General features: G+C 45.7%; 1 protein-coding gene across 10 annotated transcripts in view; it reads left to right on the top strand.

Moving 5' to 3' along the window:
• The window catches only part of Zfat (zinc finger and AT hook domain containing), a 174,861-nt gene extending 156,064 nt beyond the window's left edge, over positions 1-18,797 (top strand). For all 10 annotated transcript variants that reach the window (XR_015624236.1, NM_001134957.2, XM_087558062.1 and 7 more), the window contains 2 exon segments: positions 1,383-1,513; positions 17,946-18,797. Coding sequence is in view for 9 of the 10 variants with exons in the window: in NM_001134957.2 (NP_001128429.1) it covers positions 1,383-1,513; positions 17,946-18,185 (371 nt within the window). In the remaining variant the exon portion in view is untranslated.
• The last annotated feature ends 301 nt before the right edge of the window (positions 18,798-19,098 follow it).

Raw genomic sequence — 19,098 nt, 5'->3', positions numbered from 1 at the left:
TTTGTTTTGCTTTTTGCCTCCAGGCTATGTCGTGCAGACCAAATTCTACACTTATTATCATAGGCTGCATTTCTCATAGGTATATGCTCAATTTTATGGTCCCCTCATGGCACTTTTCTGCCTAGCTCACCACCATCTGCAGCACTTAGATTGCATGTTGTCTACTGGGATCCCACCAGACTTTTCTATGCTGTCCCCTAACTGCCCTCCAATACCATGTGTTAGGATGATTTGCTTACACATGGGTCTCAGGAGCTTGTCAGCCCAGGAAGGATTAAGGGAGGGATTATGCTTTATCTGTTTTCTTTATCTGTATTCCCAGTGGGAACCACAGCTCCTGGCTGACCCAAAGCTTGGGCTGGATAATGAGCAGTGAGGAGGGGAATGGAGGAAGAATTAAAATCTAACCTCAGTGACTCACCAAAGTAAACATTTTTGTATGTAGAATTTCGGGTGTTTAGCTGCAGGGCACATCTGAGTCATCCCCCAGGTCTAGGCAGAGGTGCTGTAGATGGGGCATGCTATGTGGTGTGTTTGAGCACATGCAGGTCACCTCCTCCTTCTTAAGCCAGTTCTACCTACCGCTCTGATCATGTCAAATCCTCTTTCTCCAACCTCTTACCGGTTGATTTGTGTTGGCTCAAGGCCTGCAGAAAGCCGTGCATGGGGGTGTAAACATTGGCAAACACTTCATGGCATTACGAAGCACGGAGACCAAGCAGTAATTTCCATTTTAGTAAATTAATGGTCTGGGTGAGGGTGTGCTCAGGAGGATTACAGATGGGCAGCAGATGGTGAGAGAGAGCAGGAGGGGTGTGCCAAGTTGCTGCCCTGGTGATGTGGGCCCCTGTCTTTTGACAAGATTAAAACAACAGCAAGCTAAAATTGGTTAATAGTTCAGAAGCCCATTGGCTGAATAAGTAAGACATTCTTGGGTGTCCTGCCTGCCACTCGGCATATTTCCACTGCCTATCATCCTCCCTTAGGAGAAACCAGCTCTGCATTTGAGCATGTCAACTGGTAATCCTCAGTAGTGACACCGAAGGGCAGTTTGTGTAACCACATCAAGATCCAGGTCATCTGGGCTTCAGTTCCATGTTTGTGATGCCATTGCCCCAATGGCCTGAGGCATATTTCTGCTTTTGTGTCCAAGTGATAATACCATCATGCCATCCTCTATGGTTTCAGTCAGGCCTTGAGCAGTTCTTATAGGAAATATGTAGTGAACTGTATAAATCACTTATCTGAATAAGTGATTTGTGAGAATCCATGAATTCTCTGAATAGGTAGACCCCACAGTCTTCACGTCTAGGGGCCAGTTTGCCCTCGGATGCCATTCAGTGCAGAGAGCTTAATGATGTCCTGTTGCTTCTTTCCCATAGGTGATCGACTTGACCCCACAGCTGTGAATATCCTGCAGCAGATCATTGAACTGGGTTCAGAGACTCACGATGCTGCTGCCGTGGCCTCCGTGGTTGCCATGGCGCCTGGGACAGTGACTGTTGTAAAGCAGGTGAGGTCCCTCTGCTCAGAAGCATTTGTCTGCTCAAGCCACTAGCCATCTTTCTCCTTTCTTCTTCCTCACAACTTCAGTTTGCCCAGAGTAGAATTTACAAGGAAATGGGTCTCCTTGGATTAGTATGGGATTGTGTCTTGATGGCTCTGTTTGTGCAGATGTGTTAGAGAAAGCACCCAGGTGTTTTAGGAGCCCTGAGGAGACTCTTCATTTCCTTTCAGAGAATCATAGAGTGCAAATGAGCATAATGAGAAGTGTACTACCCAGAAGTAAACTAGTTGGAGGCGTGGGGAGAGCCAGAGGTACCCGGGAATGTTTGCCCCTGGGCTGATTCTTTTAAAAGAGAACTATCATCTCTCGGGAGAGGAAGAAAATGATGAGTTGGAAAGAAACAACACCACGTTGTCCTGGTATTCCTCTCATCCACTCCTTCTCTCCTCTGTCCTCAGAAGAGACACCACCAGCCTGTTAGAATACAGCACATGAGATAGGTGATCAGCTTCCTCTGCTCACCCATGCCTGCCTCTTTACCGCAGGCTTCAGTTTTTAAGAGTAGTTTACACAGCTGCTTTAAAGGTGTAAAACAAAACCAGTAGGCACATCAGAACCAGGAAACTATATACTTGAAATGCATACAATAAGTTTCTATTTAGATTTTAGCATTTTGCCTGGCTGCTGTGTGTTCTTTTATGAGTCACGGGGTATTTATTGAGTACTTGGCTGTTGTCAGTCAGTCAGTGCTGAGGTGCTCCAGTTCCAGGGAGAAACCAATGCCTGCCATCAGGGTGGCCACTCCTCGTGGAAAGGGATTGAGCAGGAATAAAGTAGTAGGCCATGAAGAATGTGAAATGCAGACCCAGTGCACATATCATGGCCGGAGGGGGACCAGCAAGCATGGGCTGAAGGCTGTTGTAACAAAGCGTTGTTAGGCAAGATGTCTCTAAAATTTGAGGCTTGGGCTACTAGAGCTGCCCAGACTTTAATGTAAAATTAGTGTAGTTTTTTTGTGTTTGAAAATAAGAAGAAAACATGAAACGTTTAACTTAAAAGGTTGTGTGTGTGCACGCACACACACATTTTTCCTTTGCACTAATGAAGACATGTCTTACAATGGTTCTGATATATGCTCTCCTCGGTCCTGTGCCCTGGCTAACACTAATTGCCTTTGTGATTAATATGGCAATCTCACTGTTGTCTCCATGACTGTACTCAGTGCCTGGTGCAACATAGGAAGTTCATGCCACACAATTCTCTGGGGCAGTAGGAACTTCTGGTTTAACACTGGAGCTCCTGATCCAGAGACAAGGCTTGTCCTGGAGAGGAGTATTTGAATTGGGTGTCCTGGAACTCTTATTCCATAGTGAAGCTTCTCTCCAGGTCTTGGATAGAAGTTGGACAGCAGAAAGATGAGTGCTTAACTCTGCAGCATCTTGATTGAAAAGACACATTATAGTCTTTTGTTTTATCCTGGCATTTGCTAGGTTTCAGACTTCAGATTGTCTTATCGTATCTTCTGAAACTGCTCACTTAAATCCTGGTATGTGGAATTTTAAAGTACGAACTGGCACAGGGTCTCATTAGGGAAGTATTGGGAGACCTTGCTTGGTTTGATCACGTGACCACTGAGACTTAAGGTGCAGCTTATTGTCATCTGTATCTTTTCATATCGATAGGCTGTTACTCAGGATATGATTTATTGAGTGTCACGGGCAGTGCTGCCATACATGAGGTTGCAAATTTAGAGTCCTGCTTAAATATGCTTCTATCCATCGGACTGACAGCCCAACAGAGGCCAAGGCAGACACACATCAATACAATTGTACACAAGTCCAGATTTGCACAGGAGGAGGGGACAGTGATACCCCAGAAGAATCTTCTTTCTTACTTCAGCCTAGAGCCGCAAGTGAAACTTGGAACATACTCATACAGGATGACATTTGAAAATGTTCCCAAGAAGATGTGTGTGGCATAGTCACCATCTCATGTACCTGGCTGAGCCTCCCTTTCAGCTGTGACTCATAATGATAAAAATGTAGGGGGAGGGAGGGATGGCTGGATGGCCAGATAGACGTTAACCTGCCCACACCTATAGCAGAGGGGCTGAAGCATCTCAAGCTTTTGCAGGTGAAGGAATGTCTGTCTTTTGATTAAATTATCCCATCATTTGGGTTTACTTTGGCTGTTTTTATTGGGTTGATTGATTCTTTTTCTTTTAATTAAGCACTGGCTTAGAGTATTTTCAGTCAGGAAGTCACATGTGCTAAGGAGACTGATGAAGCCCTGATGGAGTCCTGCCCCATCCCCCCGCTGGGCCACCCATGCTGCCTCTCATCAGGGGCAGAGCACACAGGGCAGCAGTGTCGAAGACTTTCTCTTGCTCCAACCCAAGTCAGGACACAAAGCAATTGACCAGCAAATGCTGACTAAGTTTGCTTGCACTGTTGATTTCATGTGTTCATTTTCTGATCACCTCCTGTTAATACTGAAGAGAAAAAGAGCAAGGAAGTGTCATAAAAGCACATTCAGACATATAACAACAATGCCTGAAATTCCTGTTGCATGCCATAATCTTATATCTTTTAAAACAGAATTGTCTGTTTTATGTACTTATTTTACAGGGTCCAAATATATTCTAGGTTTTGTATGGACTCATTTTTCTATATGTGTATGTGGTGTATGCATGTATGCATGAGAATTTAGTGGGTGGGTGTGCCCACATGTGTACCTGTACAGGCCAAAGGTTGATACCACATGTCCTTCTCCATCATTTTCTACATTTTCTGAGACTGGATCTCTCACTGAATCTGGGATTCTGATTGGCTTTACTGATTGACCAGAAAGTCCCTAGGTCTTCTTGTGTCTACCTCTCAGCACAGCAGTTTCAGGCTTGCACTACCATGTTCTGCTTTTTATGTAGTGCTTATGAGGTGATATGTATTATGGCCGTGGCTTCGGGGGTTTCACTCTGTGCTATTTTAGCCTCATCATTTGGCCAAAATTACATATTGAAGTAAAGCTGCTTATGTCATGGTACCTGAGCCACAGAGTGAGAGCAGGAAGGGCTGGAAATCTAAATATTCCATTCTAGGAACTGCCTCCATATTCTTCCTTTCTTCTGCAAGACCCTACTTCCTAAAGCTCCTACCTTCTCCCAGCAGTACTAACTAGCCTTGTGGACCAGGCTCGTCAAGGAGTGAGTCTCTGGAGACATTCCAGAATAGAGCAATAATTAAAAGTGATCTGTGCCCAATTTTTAAGCTTGCCAAGTCCACTGTCACCATCTCAGCACACATCTGAACTGTGTGCTAAGAGAAGCTGTTCTACAGAGGAACAAGTGCAGCCCCTGGCCTGAGAGCCTGTGTGCCCTGCAAGGAGAGCCCAGCCTGGCCTCTTGCCTTAGCTCATGAAGCTGAGCGTGACCTGAGACTGTAGCCAGATTATGGGCTGAGCCATACAGGAAAGGATTTAGATGAAGTGGCTTCAAAGTCTGTTTTCATGACCACTTTAAAGAAAGCGTCCTCTTCTATTTTATTGTAATTACATGTCTAGCAGCCTGACCCAAGAACCCTACATGGTATAGAGGAAATCTGGCAGATGAAATGCCTTAAGGTGGCTCAAGGTTAGGTTTCTCTTTCCTTGACCTCAAGAAGCTTGGCTTAGTTTTCTTTGTTGTCCCTTCAGTGCTAATGACAAAATAATGGAATTTGACAGTTTTGTTTGTGCAGGACTGGAAACAGTTTCTGCTGAGGTTCAGGACAGCCAAGGGCTAAAGATAAGGCCCCAGCAGGCCTGGCCCCTACTCTAGCTACATTCCTAGGCTGGTGTGACTTCATGTTGGTCTAGTGTGCATACCTCAGCTAACAGCTGCTGAATCCCCTTACACCATTAACAAAATGCTAGCTTGTGTTGTTGCCTGTCAGTCCCATTAATGGCTTTTATCATTGTGGTTCATCTAAGGGATTCTTTGTAGAAGATTAAGGAAATATGCATGCGTTCATGTGTGTGTGTGTGTGTGTGTGTGTGTGTGTGTGTGTGTGTGCGTGTGTGTGTGTGTGTGCGTGTGTGTGTGCATTGCGGATACTCAGACCAGTGCATGTCACAGGGATGGAGAGTAAACACTTGCTGGCTTCTGGGAGTCTAATGCTTCGGGATTCCAGCAGGTGCCTCCAAGCCATGGTTTACTAGTATTGTCCAATTCCCAGCTCTTCTGTTTGTATGTTTGGTTTAGTTTGGTTTGTTCTTTGAGACAGGGTATCACTTTCTAATCCTGACTGGCCAGGAACTTGTTCTGATCCTCCTGCCTCCTTCTCTTCTGAGCGCTTGCATTTCCAATTCCTTGGGTCCTTTGTGAAAATGACTGTTCTTCCTGCTGTCCCATCATAGCGCTCTCTGTGACAGACTTCTCATCCCATAGTTTGGTTTTGCTTTTAGTTGCTGCCTCAAGAACTTTGCCATAAAATCGACTTGATCACAAGTCCCTGCCAACTTTAATTCTATCAGGACCCTAACATTTGTGTAGGTAGCCTCCTAGGGCACGTTCATACTGTGCCTTCTTTACAGAGCATTTGTTCTGTTGTTGCTGAACCGTGGCCTTCAGCATGGAGACGCTGGGACAAAGAGCAGCTGACCCTCTCTTGTTACTTAGTACCACCTTTGTACTCTGTAGGCCCTCCTTAGCTCTCCCCCTGCCTTTCAAGCCTCTTCTCTTTCTTCTTGCTAAATGACATTTTTCAGAGGGTTCTGTCCCTGGCATAATGTCTGATGACTGACATGCCAAATGGCTTCCTCTCAAAGCTCTTTTATTACTTGCTGTGCCCTCCCATGCGTTGGTAGTTGCTGAAAAGCCCATTTCTCTGTGAGTTCTTAGAAGTAAAAATAAGCCCCGTGGTATAACACTGGACATAGGAGAAATGGTCTGCAGAAACTGAGTAAAGGCTCTGTCTGTCTCATTATGGTACCTTTCCCTCTATATCCCTCCTTTAGAGCCGAGGATGTAGTCTCTTCTGTATATCCCTCCATTAGAGCTGAGGATGCCAGTCTCCCTGTATATCCCTCCTTTAGAGCCGAGGATGCCAGTCTCTCCTGTATATTCCACCATTAGAGCTGAGGATGCCAGTCTCCCTGTATATTCCACCATTAGAGCTGAGGATGCCAGTCTCCCCTGTATATTCCACCATTAGAGCTGAGGATGCTAGTCTCCCCTGTATATTCCACCATTAGAGCTGAGGATGCCAGTCTCCCTGTATATTCCACCATTAGAGCTGAGGATGCCAGTCTCCCTGTATATTCCACCATTAGAGCTGAGGATGCCAGTCTCCCTGTATATTCCACCATTAGAGCTGAGGATGTCAGTCTCCCTGTATATTCCACTGTTAGAGTTGAGAATGTCAGTCTTCCCTGTATATCCCTCCTTCAGAGCTGAGGATGCCAGTCTTCCCTATACATCTTGCTATAGTGCTGAGAATGCCCATCTGCAGAACATTACTTCTCCTTCCCTTTCTCCGAGCTCCACTTTTCCTACTGTGGTCTCCTACACACTGCAGAATCCCTCTTGAGCTTTGTTACAGTTGCTTGGTACCTATTTCCTGCCTCTCGTCCTTAACGCTGCTGATACATTTTCTTTTGTCTCATCCCTTCTCTCTGCAACTTCACTCTGGGAAAATATGTGGATGGTTGAACTCACTGAGTCTATTTCAGGTGCGGAGATAAGGCCAGGGCAGTTCTCCTGAGAGGAGGAAATAGGAGATAGGATGTGAAATGGCCTTTCTTGGATTTGTTCCCACATAATACTTGTCTGACTTAACCCTTGCTCCAAACTCCCACTGAGCCAATAGCCTACATCCTGGCCATAGGAATTCCCCTCAGTACACTATCCACTTCTTACCTCTTCCTCCTCTTCTCTGTTTCCATAACCAATCCAAATGTGCCACATAGGCATTTATTTTGGAGCCTGGGAGTCACTGTGCTCCTTTATATGTCACCTTCCTACTAGCATGTTCTTCAAGCTTCACCTGTACAAGATGCCTTAAAAACTCCCTTTGTCTATGGCTGCTGCTCTCATCTAGGTGCTCACTCATTAAAATGTGCTCTCTAGTGCTAGTAGTGTTGACATTGGGAGATACACACACACACACACACACACACACACACACACACACACACACACACAAATACACATACATATACATATATACATATACATATACAATCACTGGTCTTGCCACACATACCCCCTGAGTTAGACTATGCACCTCTCCAGCTCTTATAACTCTTTTGATAACTTAGGATGTGCTCCTAAACTTAGAACTTCACTATGGTCCCGCTAATTCCAAGGCCACCTACCCTTTTGCTTCCCACCCCTCTTGCTTAGCCTGTACCAGCCCACCGCTGCCTTTTCTTCCTCTCCTTCCACCTTGAGGCTTGTGCATCAGATGTAGGCATGGCCCAGGATGAGAGTTGCCTATTTGTACGTCCTAGCTTCTTCTTGGCAGTGAGCTTTAATTAAGCCCTTAGTGGACCTCTTAATCCACAGGGTATAGTCCTCTAGAACCCGTGAATATAAGTGACCCTGCTTCTTTGTGGCTAGGTGATATTGTAGATTCTAAAGGAGGAAGCTTGGTCAGTGAGCCGTAATCATATCTATGGTCCATAGAGACCATCTCCAGTTAGTGACAGCCACCTATACAATTCGGGTCAGGGGAGTTAGGGTTGTTATAAGCTACTGCCTTTCTGTTAATTTTTTAGGCAATATAGATGATGGGTCTAGTCACCGAATAGTCAAATGAGAACCAAATACTCTATGTTAACATTAGACCTATATACAGTAACCTGCATTATAGGGCCCTGGTCAGAGAAACAGGCATATACGGACTTCTTGCTTGCCCAGGAAGGACTTCATCCGGAAGAACACTCAGTTCGCTCTCTGTCTCCATCCCCTAGCTCTAAGCAGAGAGAAGGTGAGTGGTAGTGACCTCTCCCTGCAAGGAGACCCACCCTGCAAGAAGCTCTCCTCCCTTTCCGAGCAGTAAGGAAATGTGAACAGGCAGCAGGACCCTCTTCTTCATCCAGTTCTTAGAAACTTTGTTCAAACCATCCCTAGTATTGCTGTATATGTGGTTAGTTCTTATACACTGAAGACCTGTCACGGTAGGTGGAGGTTTAGTCTCCTAGGTGTCCCTGGGCTCTTGAGCACCCGACTCAGGGCCTGGCTCATTTCCCAGGCATCATGAGCATTTCTACTAATGACTGTGAGCTCAGAACCGGGTATGCTGAGCTAACTGGGCTGGAGTGCATTTACTGAGCTGTCTTATCATCTCCAGGCAGGCTATGGCTGCCTCGCTGTGTGGAAATCACAAAGGCATGCTTTCCACAAAGTCTATGACATGGGTGTCAACCTAGGGTGTGTCACAGTGGTTGGGTCTCCCTTGGCACAACTGTTGAATATTAAGCTTATGCAAATACCTAAATGGGAGGTAAAGAATGCCTGGTTTGAACGCCAGATCTCTCCTTATAGCTCATGACCTTGGAAAAGTACTTTGCAATGAACTTCAGTTTCTTTCTCTGTAATATTTTAAAATAATAGAATTTCCCCAGTGGGGCCATTGAATAGATTATGTAAATGAGGCAGTTGGCCCTGGGCTTGGTATGTGTTACAACTGCAGTATCTTAGCTCTTGGCACTACAGACACAGCATAACTCCTCAACTCCTTACTATATGCATAGAATTCAATTATGAATGTTTATCTTTTGATGATTCTATTCAGCAGGCAGCAGGCATTTATCTAGGCTCCATACTGGGAGTCTCAGCAAGGTAAAATGACATTTTTTCCTTTTTATCTTTTGTGATGCTAGGCATTGAACTCAGAACCTTGCCCAGGCTAGGCAAGTATGCTATCATGTAGTTACCTCTCTAGACCTACCTGTTTCTTAGAAGAGTTTGTTGTGTGACTCATCCTAGATGAAAAACAATTCTATTAACTTAAATTAACACTTGCCTGTGGGTCCCTGTACAACCTCATGTTGAGTCAATTTGAGTTATTTTCACAAAGGCAGTCCTCCCTGGGAGAGGCCTTTATGGAATGAATGCCTGTATCTCAGAAGGCATATGGTACAATTCAACCCCAAATATGATAGTAGATTAGAAAGTAGGGCTTTGGGAAAAGAGATGGGACACTCATGAGTGGGACAGATGCTGTTAAAGTAGGCCTCAAAACTCCTTCATACTCCTTCAACCATTACATGAAGATTACATGAAGGCAGCATGTGCTGTGGTGAACACAGTCCTTTCTAGACTCCAGCCACATTGGGGCCATTGTGTCAGCCTTTCCTTTTCTGTTCTTTCTGAGTGATAAAAATATAAAAATATACTTCTGCTGTTCATAAGCCACCTCGTCTAAGGTACTCTGTTACAGCAGCCCAAGCCAAGATGGGCTGATTTGATGTGACTGATGCTGAGGGGCATGGACCAAAGTGAAAAGGAGTGGGTGGTGACTCTGAGCATGAAGGCACTGATCTGAGAGTTAGGGCTCTTCTCCAGTAGAAATAGTGACGAGACGTAAGCCTGTGCATTTTGTGAATGGGAGCCAAAATAAACTCTTTTGTTTCATTATATGTTTTTAAGTGCTCTTGGTCATGTTATTTCATCACAACAACAGAAAAGTAACCAGTACACCTGCTGACAGAGAAGCATCCTTACATGTCCAACAAAAGGCAGAGACAGTCCTGGCCAAGCCTTGTTCCAGCTCCTACCCACCAGACTCAGAAAATGGTGGACAGTGAGAGTTGGGAGTGCTGTGCTCTGGGTGGGTGGGGTGGAGATCTTTTCTCTTGAGAAATTGTAGAGCTATATGAAATGGTTATCTGACCTGAAGGGTTGCTATTAGAAGCAAAGCCTTACTGGGTTGTATGTCTGAAATTTTTAACCTGGAGAAGCCTTGTGGGAAGATCCTGGCGTTGATGTACATTTGCATGTCCTGAGCATAAAGTACAGCAAAATAACATCTTCCATAAGGTTGTCTACATATGGAAAGATGCAAAAGATAGCAAAAAGCCACACATGTTCTCTACCCCTTACTGTGACTACTCTACCATCTGTTTCAGTGGGCCTTTAAAATACTCCTCTGGTGCCCACTTTACTAGCACACGTCGGTATTTATTGAGCACCCACTGTAAAGCAGGTACCATGTATGTATTCAGTGAAGAGGCATGTTCCAAGTGTGAAGGATTGGTTCATGTGTTGGAAGGCCATCTTTTGGGGATGGAGCCAGGTGGGAACTCTTCCTCCTGAAGGAATTGGCAGCTCGCAGTAACTGTGAGTGCCATTAACCACTTACTCCTTCTGAGATACCATGCTGCTCTCCCCATTGCTTGTTTACAAGACACAGGTCTACTTTTCTCCCTCTCAGGCAAGTGAGGGCAGATTAAACGGGACATATACTCCTGAGAGAAGTATGAGATGTCCAGTTAGGGAGACATCTGATCACTGTGCAGCAATTGATTTGTCCAATATGGAAACTTTTTGTCCTTCTCCTATGATTCAGGGACCAGGTAAAAGTCTGCCCATCATTTTTCTCATTTACCACATTCTTTATCAAAGACAGTTGGTCCTTCCCATTCTGGTTGGGTCAGGGAGCCCAAGTGAACAAACTTGTATAAAATGATAACATTTTGCATCAGAGCCTGCCCTGCGCTTCAAACACAGGATACAATTGTGCTTCTGTGCTCACCAAGAAGCCCAGCCTATCAGGTCCTGGAGATTGTTATAGAGATCAGGAACAAGTATTAGCAAGCTGCTGTGAAAACTTGACTTTGGGCTATATCTGAGGTGTGTGTTCCCAGAAAAGAAAAATATCAGCTATCTGCATACTACTGAGGGAAAAGAGTGAGTAGAGGAGGAAACGTGCCATCTCTCCTGTGAAAGATGGTTGCCTGGTGTGTAGAGGGCCATGGCTTCCCTCTATCCTTGCATTCTGCCCCTTTGAAAGGACTTTCAATCTTCAGGAATGGCTTCTTCCTGTCTGTGAATATTTTTGGTATTTGTACAAGTTTCTTGAGGATAGCATCACCACATTTTGGTCTTGTATATAAATATACATATTTCTAGAGTTAGAAATTTATAATGTTTACCCACAATGCACATTCATTTTTCCCTTCTCTTTCCTCAATAAATTTGGGATTATAGTTATAATATCCCTGTTTCCAATGCATGGGGCTCTACTCCTAAGCTAGGCTGCAACAGGGCGTGTGCCTGCTGTGACTCCCATGAGACAGATCTGCCTCTCTTCTGGGAGTGCAGGGGAAGCAATGGTGGGGTAATCACCCAAGCAGTGGGGAGACTCCTTTACAGGGCCAAAATGTGCACAGGATATGCCACTTAACTTCAGACTGCTTTCTCATTTGATTCTGTCTGAGAAGTAGCTCTGACTGTCCTCGGAGTCAGGGTGTTTTAGATGAAACCATTCATTACATCCTTTCCTTCTATCTTGAAGATTATATGTGGGAACAACTGATCAGTAGGACACAGGTGAGGCAGGAATGAAGTCACACTAAGATAGTGGCTCTGAAGACATCAGCCCCAGTCTTGGTTTGTTCTCCTAGTGAGAACCAGGGCTAGCTAGTAAGTAGCAGGTTTGGCTGCTAGGAGGGCAGAAGACTTGACAGTTCACAGAGTCACCAGCCCATGAATCAGAGGTTTCATTGAGTGGTAGTATATCACCTTGATTTTACTACCCAAGATTCCCATATACACATGACCAAAAGAAACAAAAACAATCTAGTGGTCTATGTATACTAAGGCAAAGTAAATAGACTCATTTATCATAAAACAGTGAGAGTACTCTGCTCCAACCACACAGATTCAGAGGTCGGCAGAATGATTGTTCCCCTGTAGATACAGAACCTGTGCATGTGTGACTGCTTCCACTTACAAAACAGTGCTAACCTGACTGGATTTAAGATGAATAACTGGCTGTCTTAAGAGGGATAGAGAATGAAGCTGGATCCAGAGAGGTGACATCAGGAGCAAGATACCATGTATCTTATATATGTATGCAAACCCATCTTCCTTCCCATATTCATTCATTCTCTCTCTCTCTCTCTCTCTCTCTCTCTTTCTCTGTGTGTGTCTGTGTGTGTGTGTCTGTGTGTGTGTGTCTGTGTGTGTGTGTGTGTGTGTGAGTGAGAGAGAGAGAGAGAGAGAGAGAGAGAGAGAGAGAGAGAGAGAGAGGCTCTTGGATTCTTTCTTTATGCCTCTGATTCTGAGTCTTATTTAATAGCCTTACCCGTGCAGAGGGTTCATTATGTTCTGATGATTGTCTTGAGCATGGTTCATTCTCCTGAGGCATTCTGAGTCCTGTGACCTTCTCCCTGTCACAGGGTTCTCAGCAGTTCTTGAGAACCACTCCTAAGCAACAGGAGTGCCAAAGCGAAGAGAGCAAGAAGTGGCTTCGTCTGTTTGCTGGGCTGCAGCCCCAGGTACTTCTTATCATGGACACTAAAGACATCTATAGAGAGCTGTTCTCCAAGGCATGGCTTAATAAAAAGGAACTTGGCTCAACTCAAGTTATCTGAAATGTGAAGGATGCCTGAGTTGTGCAATCTCCTGGAATGGCAGCAACAGTGGCAGAGATGATGATGGTCTTGACCTTCTGCCTCTTGAAAGGCATACATAGGGTTCCTATCCTGACAAGACCCTTCAACTAGGATCCTTGAATTGAATCCACTTGTCTGCTTGCAGGTCTGCAGTGGCCCCCAGGCTTGGGCATGAGGGCAGCATGTACTAATAGGGTACTGCTGGCTATATTTATTTAGAGATATAAGCTAAGTATATGATAAGACAATGCCTTCCCACTCTGTCCTTCTGGTTTCTTTTCATTGATGGCCAGCTGAAGTATTTCTCATCTTTCTTTAAGCATTTATTTATGTGCCAGGCTGGGTCCAACTTTTCCCTGTATGAAGCCTGGCAGTTCCAATGCCCCACTGGGACTGAACTCAAACTTATTTTAGTAGATGGTGCTGATGAGGATGTGGCTATGAGCCCCAGCACAGGTGTTCGGGATCTGGTGCCAAGGAATTATTTGCACACTGCTTTGAGAGCTCTGGGTGAAGATATGCTGCAGATGTGTCCTGCTTTTTGTGGTCCTTGGTGGCTTTAAAGAGTGTTCCTATCAATGCCAGCTAGTGAGAATGTTTTCTCCTTTCCTCATCGCTGCTGCTGGGATTCAGCCATGAGCTACAGCTTTTTCTTCCATTAATTATCTTTGTTTGCCATATGTCTGTGTCCTTGACTGTGTCTCTGGGCTGTTTTGGTGTCCACAGAGGTAGTAATTGGTGTAGTCTCAAACAGAAGAACATGTGCTTAGATCAAGACTCTAAAGGTGTGGAGGGATGCGAGCCGAGGGTCTAGAACTGCCAAGAGGAAGAAGTCTCTGCAGGCTTCCAATAGACCGCCTCTTTCCTGTGGTCCTTTTGTTGGACAAGGCACCTCCTCAAATTTTTCTCCTGGCCAATGCTGGGTCCTGACGATGCATTTGTGCCCAGCCCAGGGGACTGTGCTGTTGGTCCTGCTCTCTGTTGTGGGCATCTTTTTTTTTTTTTTTTCTGAGACATTTAACACTTCGGCAGAGGAGCCTCTCAGTGTATTCTTATTAAAGAGATAGTAAAAGAAGATTCAGCCCAAGAAACTGATGAGAGACTGGGGAAGATTCTGAATGGTGGTCCCAATACCTGCTTCCCTTTTGGCTCAGTCCTGGGTTGGAATAATTATCTGAAGCTCCAGTCCACCAGAAGCACAGGAACCTGGGTGTGGCCTTACCCTGTACTTGACCATCCATGGCTGTGGGGGTAGGGCCTTGCAGGCAGCTTCCATCTTTTCTGAGCCCCATACCCTCTGAGGCTCGGGTGCTAAGATCCTTGAGATGCTGTGGGGAGTGGTTGCTAGGGTAAACACTGATGCTTATGCTGGCATCTGCACAGCAACTATTGCTGTTCTCGCTCGATGCTATAGGTCTATTGGGAGAACTTGGAGGTGGACTGTAACACAAAATCCATTCAGGGTCATATATTCCTTGAGGGTCTGTGAGCAAGGGGAGATCCGAGACTTCCTTTAAAGTTGGGAAGGAAAGGATTTAACCTCATGGGGATGGACTTTATATAGACAGTGGAGAAGAGAGCTGAGGAAGAGCAAGAAGGAAGAACAGGTGAGGAGTATGGAAGTAGTGGAGGGATGGGGAGCCCCTGGATGACATGGCGTCCTGCAAAATATCTATCCGTGCTGCAGAGCAGACCGTGAAATGAAGGTGAAGACACAGGGAGCTGCTCTCCAGCAGCAATAGATCTGCCAAGGGTAGGTCATAGCAGGGTTTAATCCTGATTCTAGAACATCTGAGGTGGGCAGAAGTACTGAACATAGGACCGGATTTAGTGAATAATGTATGCAGTCCCATGGATTAAGGTTTTCTATTAAGCTATCTGTGCTGCTAATAATTTAGCTGAAAGACATGTTAGATACAGCATTGTGAGGGGGGGGAGGATAGAGTATCTGTCTCAGGGGATAATGGCACTGTGAAAGCCATATTATTTCTGCTGCAAAGAACAGTTTTAAGCCTGTGCTAATAGATTAAACTGCTAGAGTGATCATTTTGAACAAAGAGATTGGTTAGAGCAGTACAAGCCAACCTTTGTCTGCCTCGGATGGCTAAAGAGCAATAATTCTACCCTATCAATCTGTGACATGTGATACCGTTAGTCACTGCCACACTCGCCAGCTGAGGGAGAAAGAGCTCTCGACTTCGCCTGTGCACACCAGGCCAGCTTTTGCTACTTGTGAGCTCGACCTTATTCGAATCACTGGACCCTTAGGGGCTTCATGATGCCGTTGTGAAGAGGAAACAGATACTATGTGTGAGGAATTGGAGTGAGGTTTGATGGAGTGTTCAGTAAACTGCAGCACTAAATAGCTGTTAACTTCTGTGGGAGCAGGGTAGGCAGTGCATAATTACAGCAATGACAGAAAAGCAGAATGAGCAGGTGACACTTAGAATGCTTGAGGAACACGTATTTCCAAACCTCATAAGCCCCCTCGTAGAGCAGCCTCTTGCCTCTGGCTGTTCCTCACTGTGGAGCTCCTAAGTATCTAGAGGAGGTGCACCCATAGGCAGCAGGTAGATTCAGGGATCCCCCAGTTAGCATGACCTGTGTTACCTAACACATGCTTATGCTAGGACTTGAGTGAAATGCAGTTACCATCATCTGTCACCTTTTCTGATGACCAATTGTGATATTCTGTGGATGAATATAGTACAGGTTTTGCTGACAAGACCAACCCAGGGCTAGAAACTGAAGAAACAGATGGAGAAAGGGTTCTCTTAAATGGACTTCAGCACCTAGAAAAGGTAGCAGACAAAACAGACAGAACTGTTTGGCAGGATGGTAAGAGAGCATAGATAGGTTGAGGCCTGGGTTTCTCAGAAATGGCTGCTTTGCTTTGTGAAATAAAGGCCCAGTCTTTGTGTGAACTGCTAAGGCTCTTAGATCTGATGAGCTCATGCAAACATCGCTTTAAACCTCATCTGTCCTTCTCTGCAGCCTTCACCCTGCCGTAATAAGTACAGCCCAAAGTGTCACACGAACTCATTGTGTCTCTCCCCTTCTGCTCACATGATACCACCACACTTACCTGGAAGGTGCTGTATTTTTTGCACATGTTTCCTGAGGACCTCAGTGTTTATCACCCACCCTCCTTCTTTCCTTTGTATAATTTACCAACAAGTGAGGAAGGAGGTTTGCAGCATTCCAATCTCCAGTTAGGTACTATCTTTTAAAATGAAAGAAATCAGTGTTTACCTCCACAACCTTGGTTCTGGTGCATCTCCCAGATAAATGAAATGGAAATAAATAGTAAAAGAAAGGAAATAAATGTTTTGGTTTATAAATAAAGAAATGGCTAGATAAGTTAGCAGTTTTCTCTCAGAATAGCTTTGCAGCTTCGGAATTCTCTCTGTCGCACTCTTCTTTTAGCATCTAACATCAGGATGCCCAGATTCCACCCACAACTGTCTCCTCCCTCCCCAGTCTCTATGAGCTGAACCTTCTCTACTTGGTCCTTCTCAGGCAACTTCAGTAGGTATGGAGCTGAGGTGAGACCTTCCAAGCTAGAGAGCCATGGATGGGCAGTGTGGGGAGTAGAAAGCTACTCTCCTGCTATCAGTCACTAGCCAGAAGAAGAGTCTGAAAAGTCATGAGTAGGAGCTTGTGTGGCTGCCTAAGCAAATTCCCCTCTTTCCCTTCTTCCACTTGCCTAGAATCTGCCCCACATCTACATGGGACCCAGAAGTTATCTATGGTGTGGTCATGATTTGTTTTGAACCACCCTGTCAATTCTTACCCCCTTGTCTTGCTATCACCCATCACAGTGCCTGGGACCTGGTAGATCATCAGCTAACAAGCATTAGACGCTTACTTGTGCTCTTCTAAGGTAGGCACGCTGGTCCTTTTTTCACCAAGGATTGTAAAGCATTTTTCCCAGGCTTCCCAGAAGTGCTGGAGCTGACTTTCATACCTGCTTAGTGCATCCCAGAGAATGTTAGCCTTGTCACTGAGACCCTGAAAGGACAGCTGCTCCAATATCCCCTATGGGCCAGTGGGGCTACCACCAGCACCTTGTCTATTTCTCAGCCCACCCCTTAGTTTGCGATCTAGGTTCTCAGTTCTTCCGAAATTTGTCTCCTGTCCCTCTTCTCTGGTTAAAGATGGTTATTATCATCAATTACAAACAGCCTAGAACTGATTGGTATTCAGTGATATGGTACCTTAGCATTGGTAGGAATTTGGCTTCATCTGGACTCTGTAGTCTCTGAGCAATCTAGAAAGTTCTGGCTGTTGAAATCAGCTGGTTTTCTCCACTGTCAGTGTTCCTGACCTCCCCTGCTCAGCACTGTGGCAGCATGGATCTATTGGCAGGCCTCCAAAGAATTGCCAGGCATCCACATTGATCGACAGCCCCTGGGGACTGTAGCATTTGAAGTGGAACTCCCAGAGTAGTAAAAACAAAGAAACCAGAAAGAACCTAGCCACTTTATCAGTATCAAATGGACTAGCTACATAGTTTTTAGGAGCCCCCTACTCTATACTCTATGCCTATGCATTTAATATCCCCATGGTGCCTCCTAACCCTCATGCTTTGTGACTCCACACCTTGTAGAAATCAGATGAGGCATCAGGATGAGAGATTACATTTGGGGTGTGGACACTTCCATTCGCAACAGGGAAAGACCTGACCTTGTCACTCTGTTATGGAGTCTCATTCTTCTCTTTATGAAAAAGGGGCGAGACAGTGCAGCATTGATGAGAGGATGGTGTGCAGCTCCTAATGCCTCATTTGTGATGTTGACATTACTGCTGAAGCTAAGTCACCTTTTGCTTTCCCTCCTAGGTCACCGATGAGGAACCCAATTCCAACCATACAGTCATGATCCAGGAGACTCTGCAGCAGGCCTCTGTGGAGTTGGCCGAGCAGCACCATCTGGTGGTGTCCTCTGATGACGTGGAGGGCATTGAGACAGTGACAGTGTACACACAGGGTGGGGAGGCCTCAGAGTTCATCGTGTACGTGCAAGAGGCTGTCCAGCCCATGGAGGAGCAGGTCGGGGAGCAGCCAGCCCCAGAACTCTAGAGAATCCCTGCCTCCTTTGGCAGCCAGCCTTTGTGGGCCTGAAGACCTCCTAACCCACCAGGTCCATCCCTGCTCTTCTTGCCCACTGGCCCAGATAAATTTCTCCATACTGTCCTCTGTGTGGTCAAAGCCAGAGAGTATCACCAGCAGTACAGAAGCCCAGTCCTCAATACAAATCACATCCTGACCCAGGACCCTCTGTTTCCAGAAGACATTTCCATCAACTCTCCTGCCCTACCCCTTACTTGCTTCAAGACTCAGAGACTCCTCTCCCCATCAGCATCTTCTTTCAACCCCAGCCCTTTGGGTCCCTACCCTCCACCCTTGGTACACATCCTTGGCTGGGCCCACTGTGCTGTCTGTGAGAGGGAGACAGACATTACACAGCAAGTGGCCTTATGTCTTTTGAGTTAACCCTGGGTAGGGTGGGCAGAACCATCCAAGCATTCACTGGGCCCTGCCCTCCTCAGCGCAGGGACACTGGAAACAAATCAGTGACCCATGGTCCTCTATCACAAGGGCCCAGCTTGGAATTCTTTTCTCTTTTAAAATAAATGCATTTTTTCTTTCACCCCCTCCCCCCCATTCAGGGAGGTGGGTGAGATTAAAGCATTTGTACCTGTTCCTTGTCCTTCTTGGGGACAGTTTATACTTCCTCTACTGAAGTCCCCTTCCCAGTGGAGCTGTGTGCAAGGGTGCAGAGACTGACACAGACAATAGTACTTCTTGTTAGTATCCCAGTTGTCCCTAACCTTACCATACAGGACCTTCTAGAACTTGTGGGAGAACACTTCAGTAGGAAGCCAAGCAAGGCTGGCAGGGAGGAGATGGGAGGGTATGCTGACCTCAGAGGAACAAAGGGCCCTCTGCTCGCATGAGTTCGTTTACACCAGTGGCTGTTGGAAGGGCCATG

This window comes from Rattus norvegicus, chromosome 7 (assembly GCF_021556685.1).
Source record: "Rattus norvegicus strain SHRSP/BbbUtx chromosome 7, alternate assembly SHRSP_T2T, whole genome shotgun sequence".
Taxonomy (NCBI): domain Eukaryota; kingdom Metazoa; phylum Chordata; class Mammalia; order Rodentia; family Muridae; genus Rattus; species Rattus norvegicus.
The sequence above is the reverse complement of the archived record's forward strand: the minus strand, read 5'-3'. Positions and strand labels throughout refer to the sequence as shown.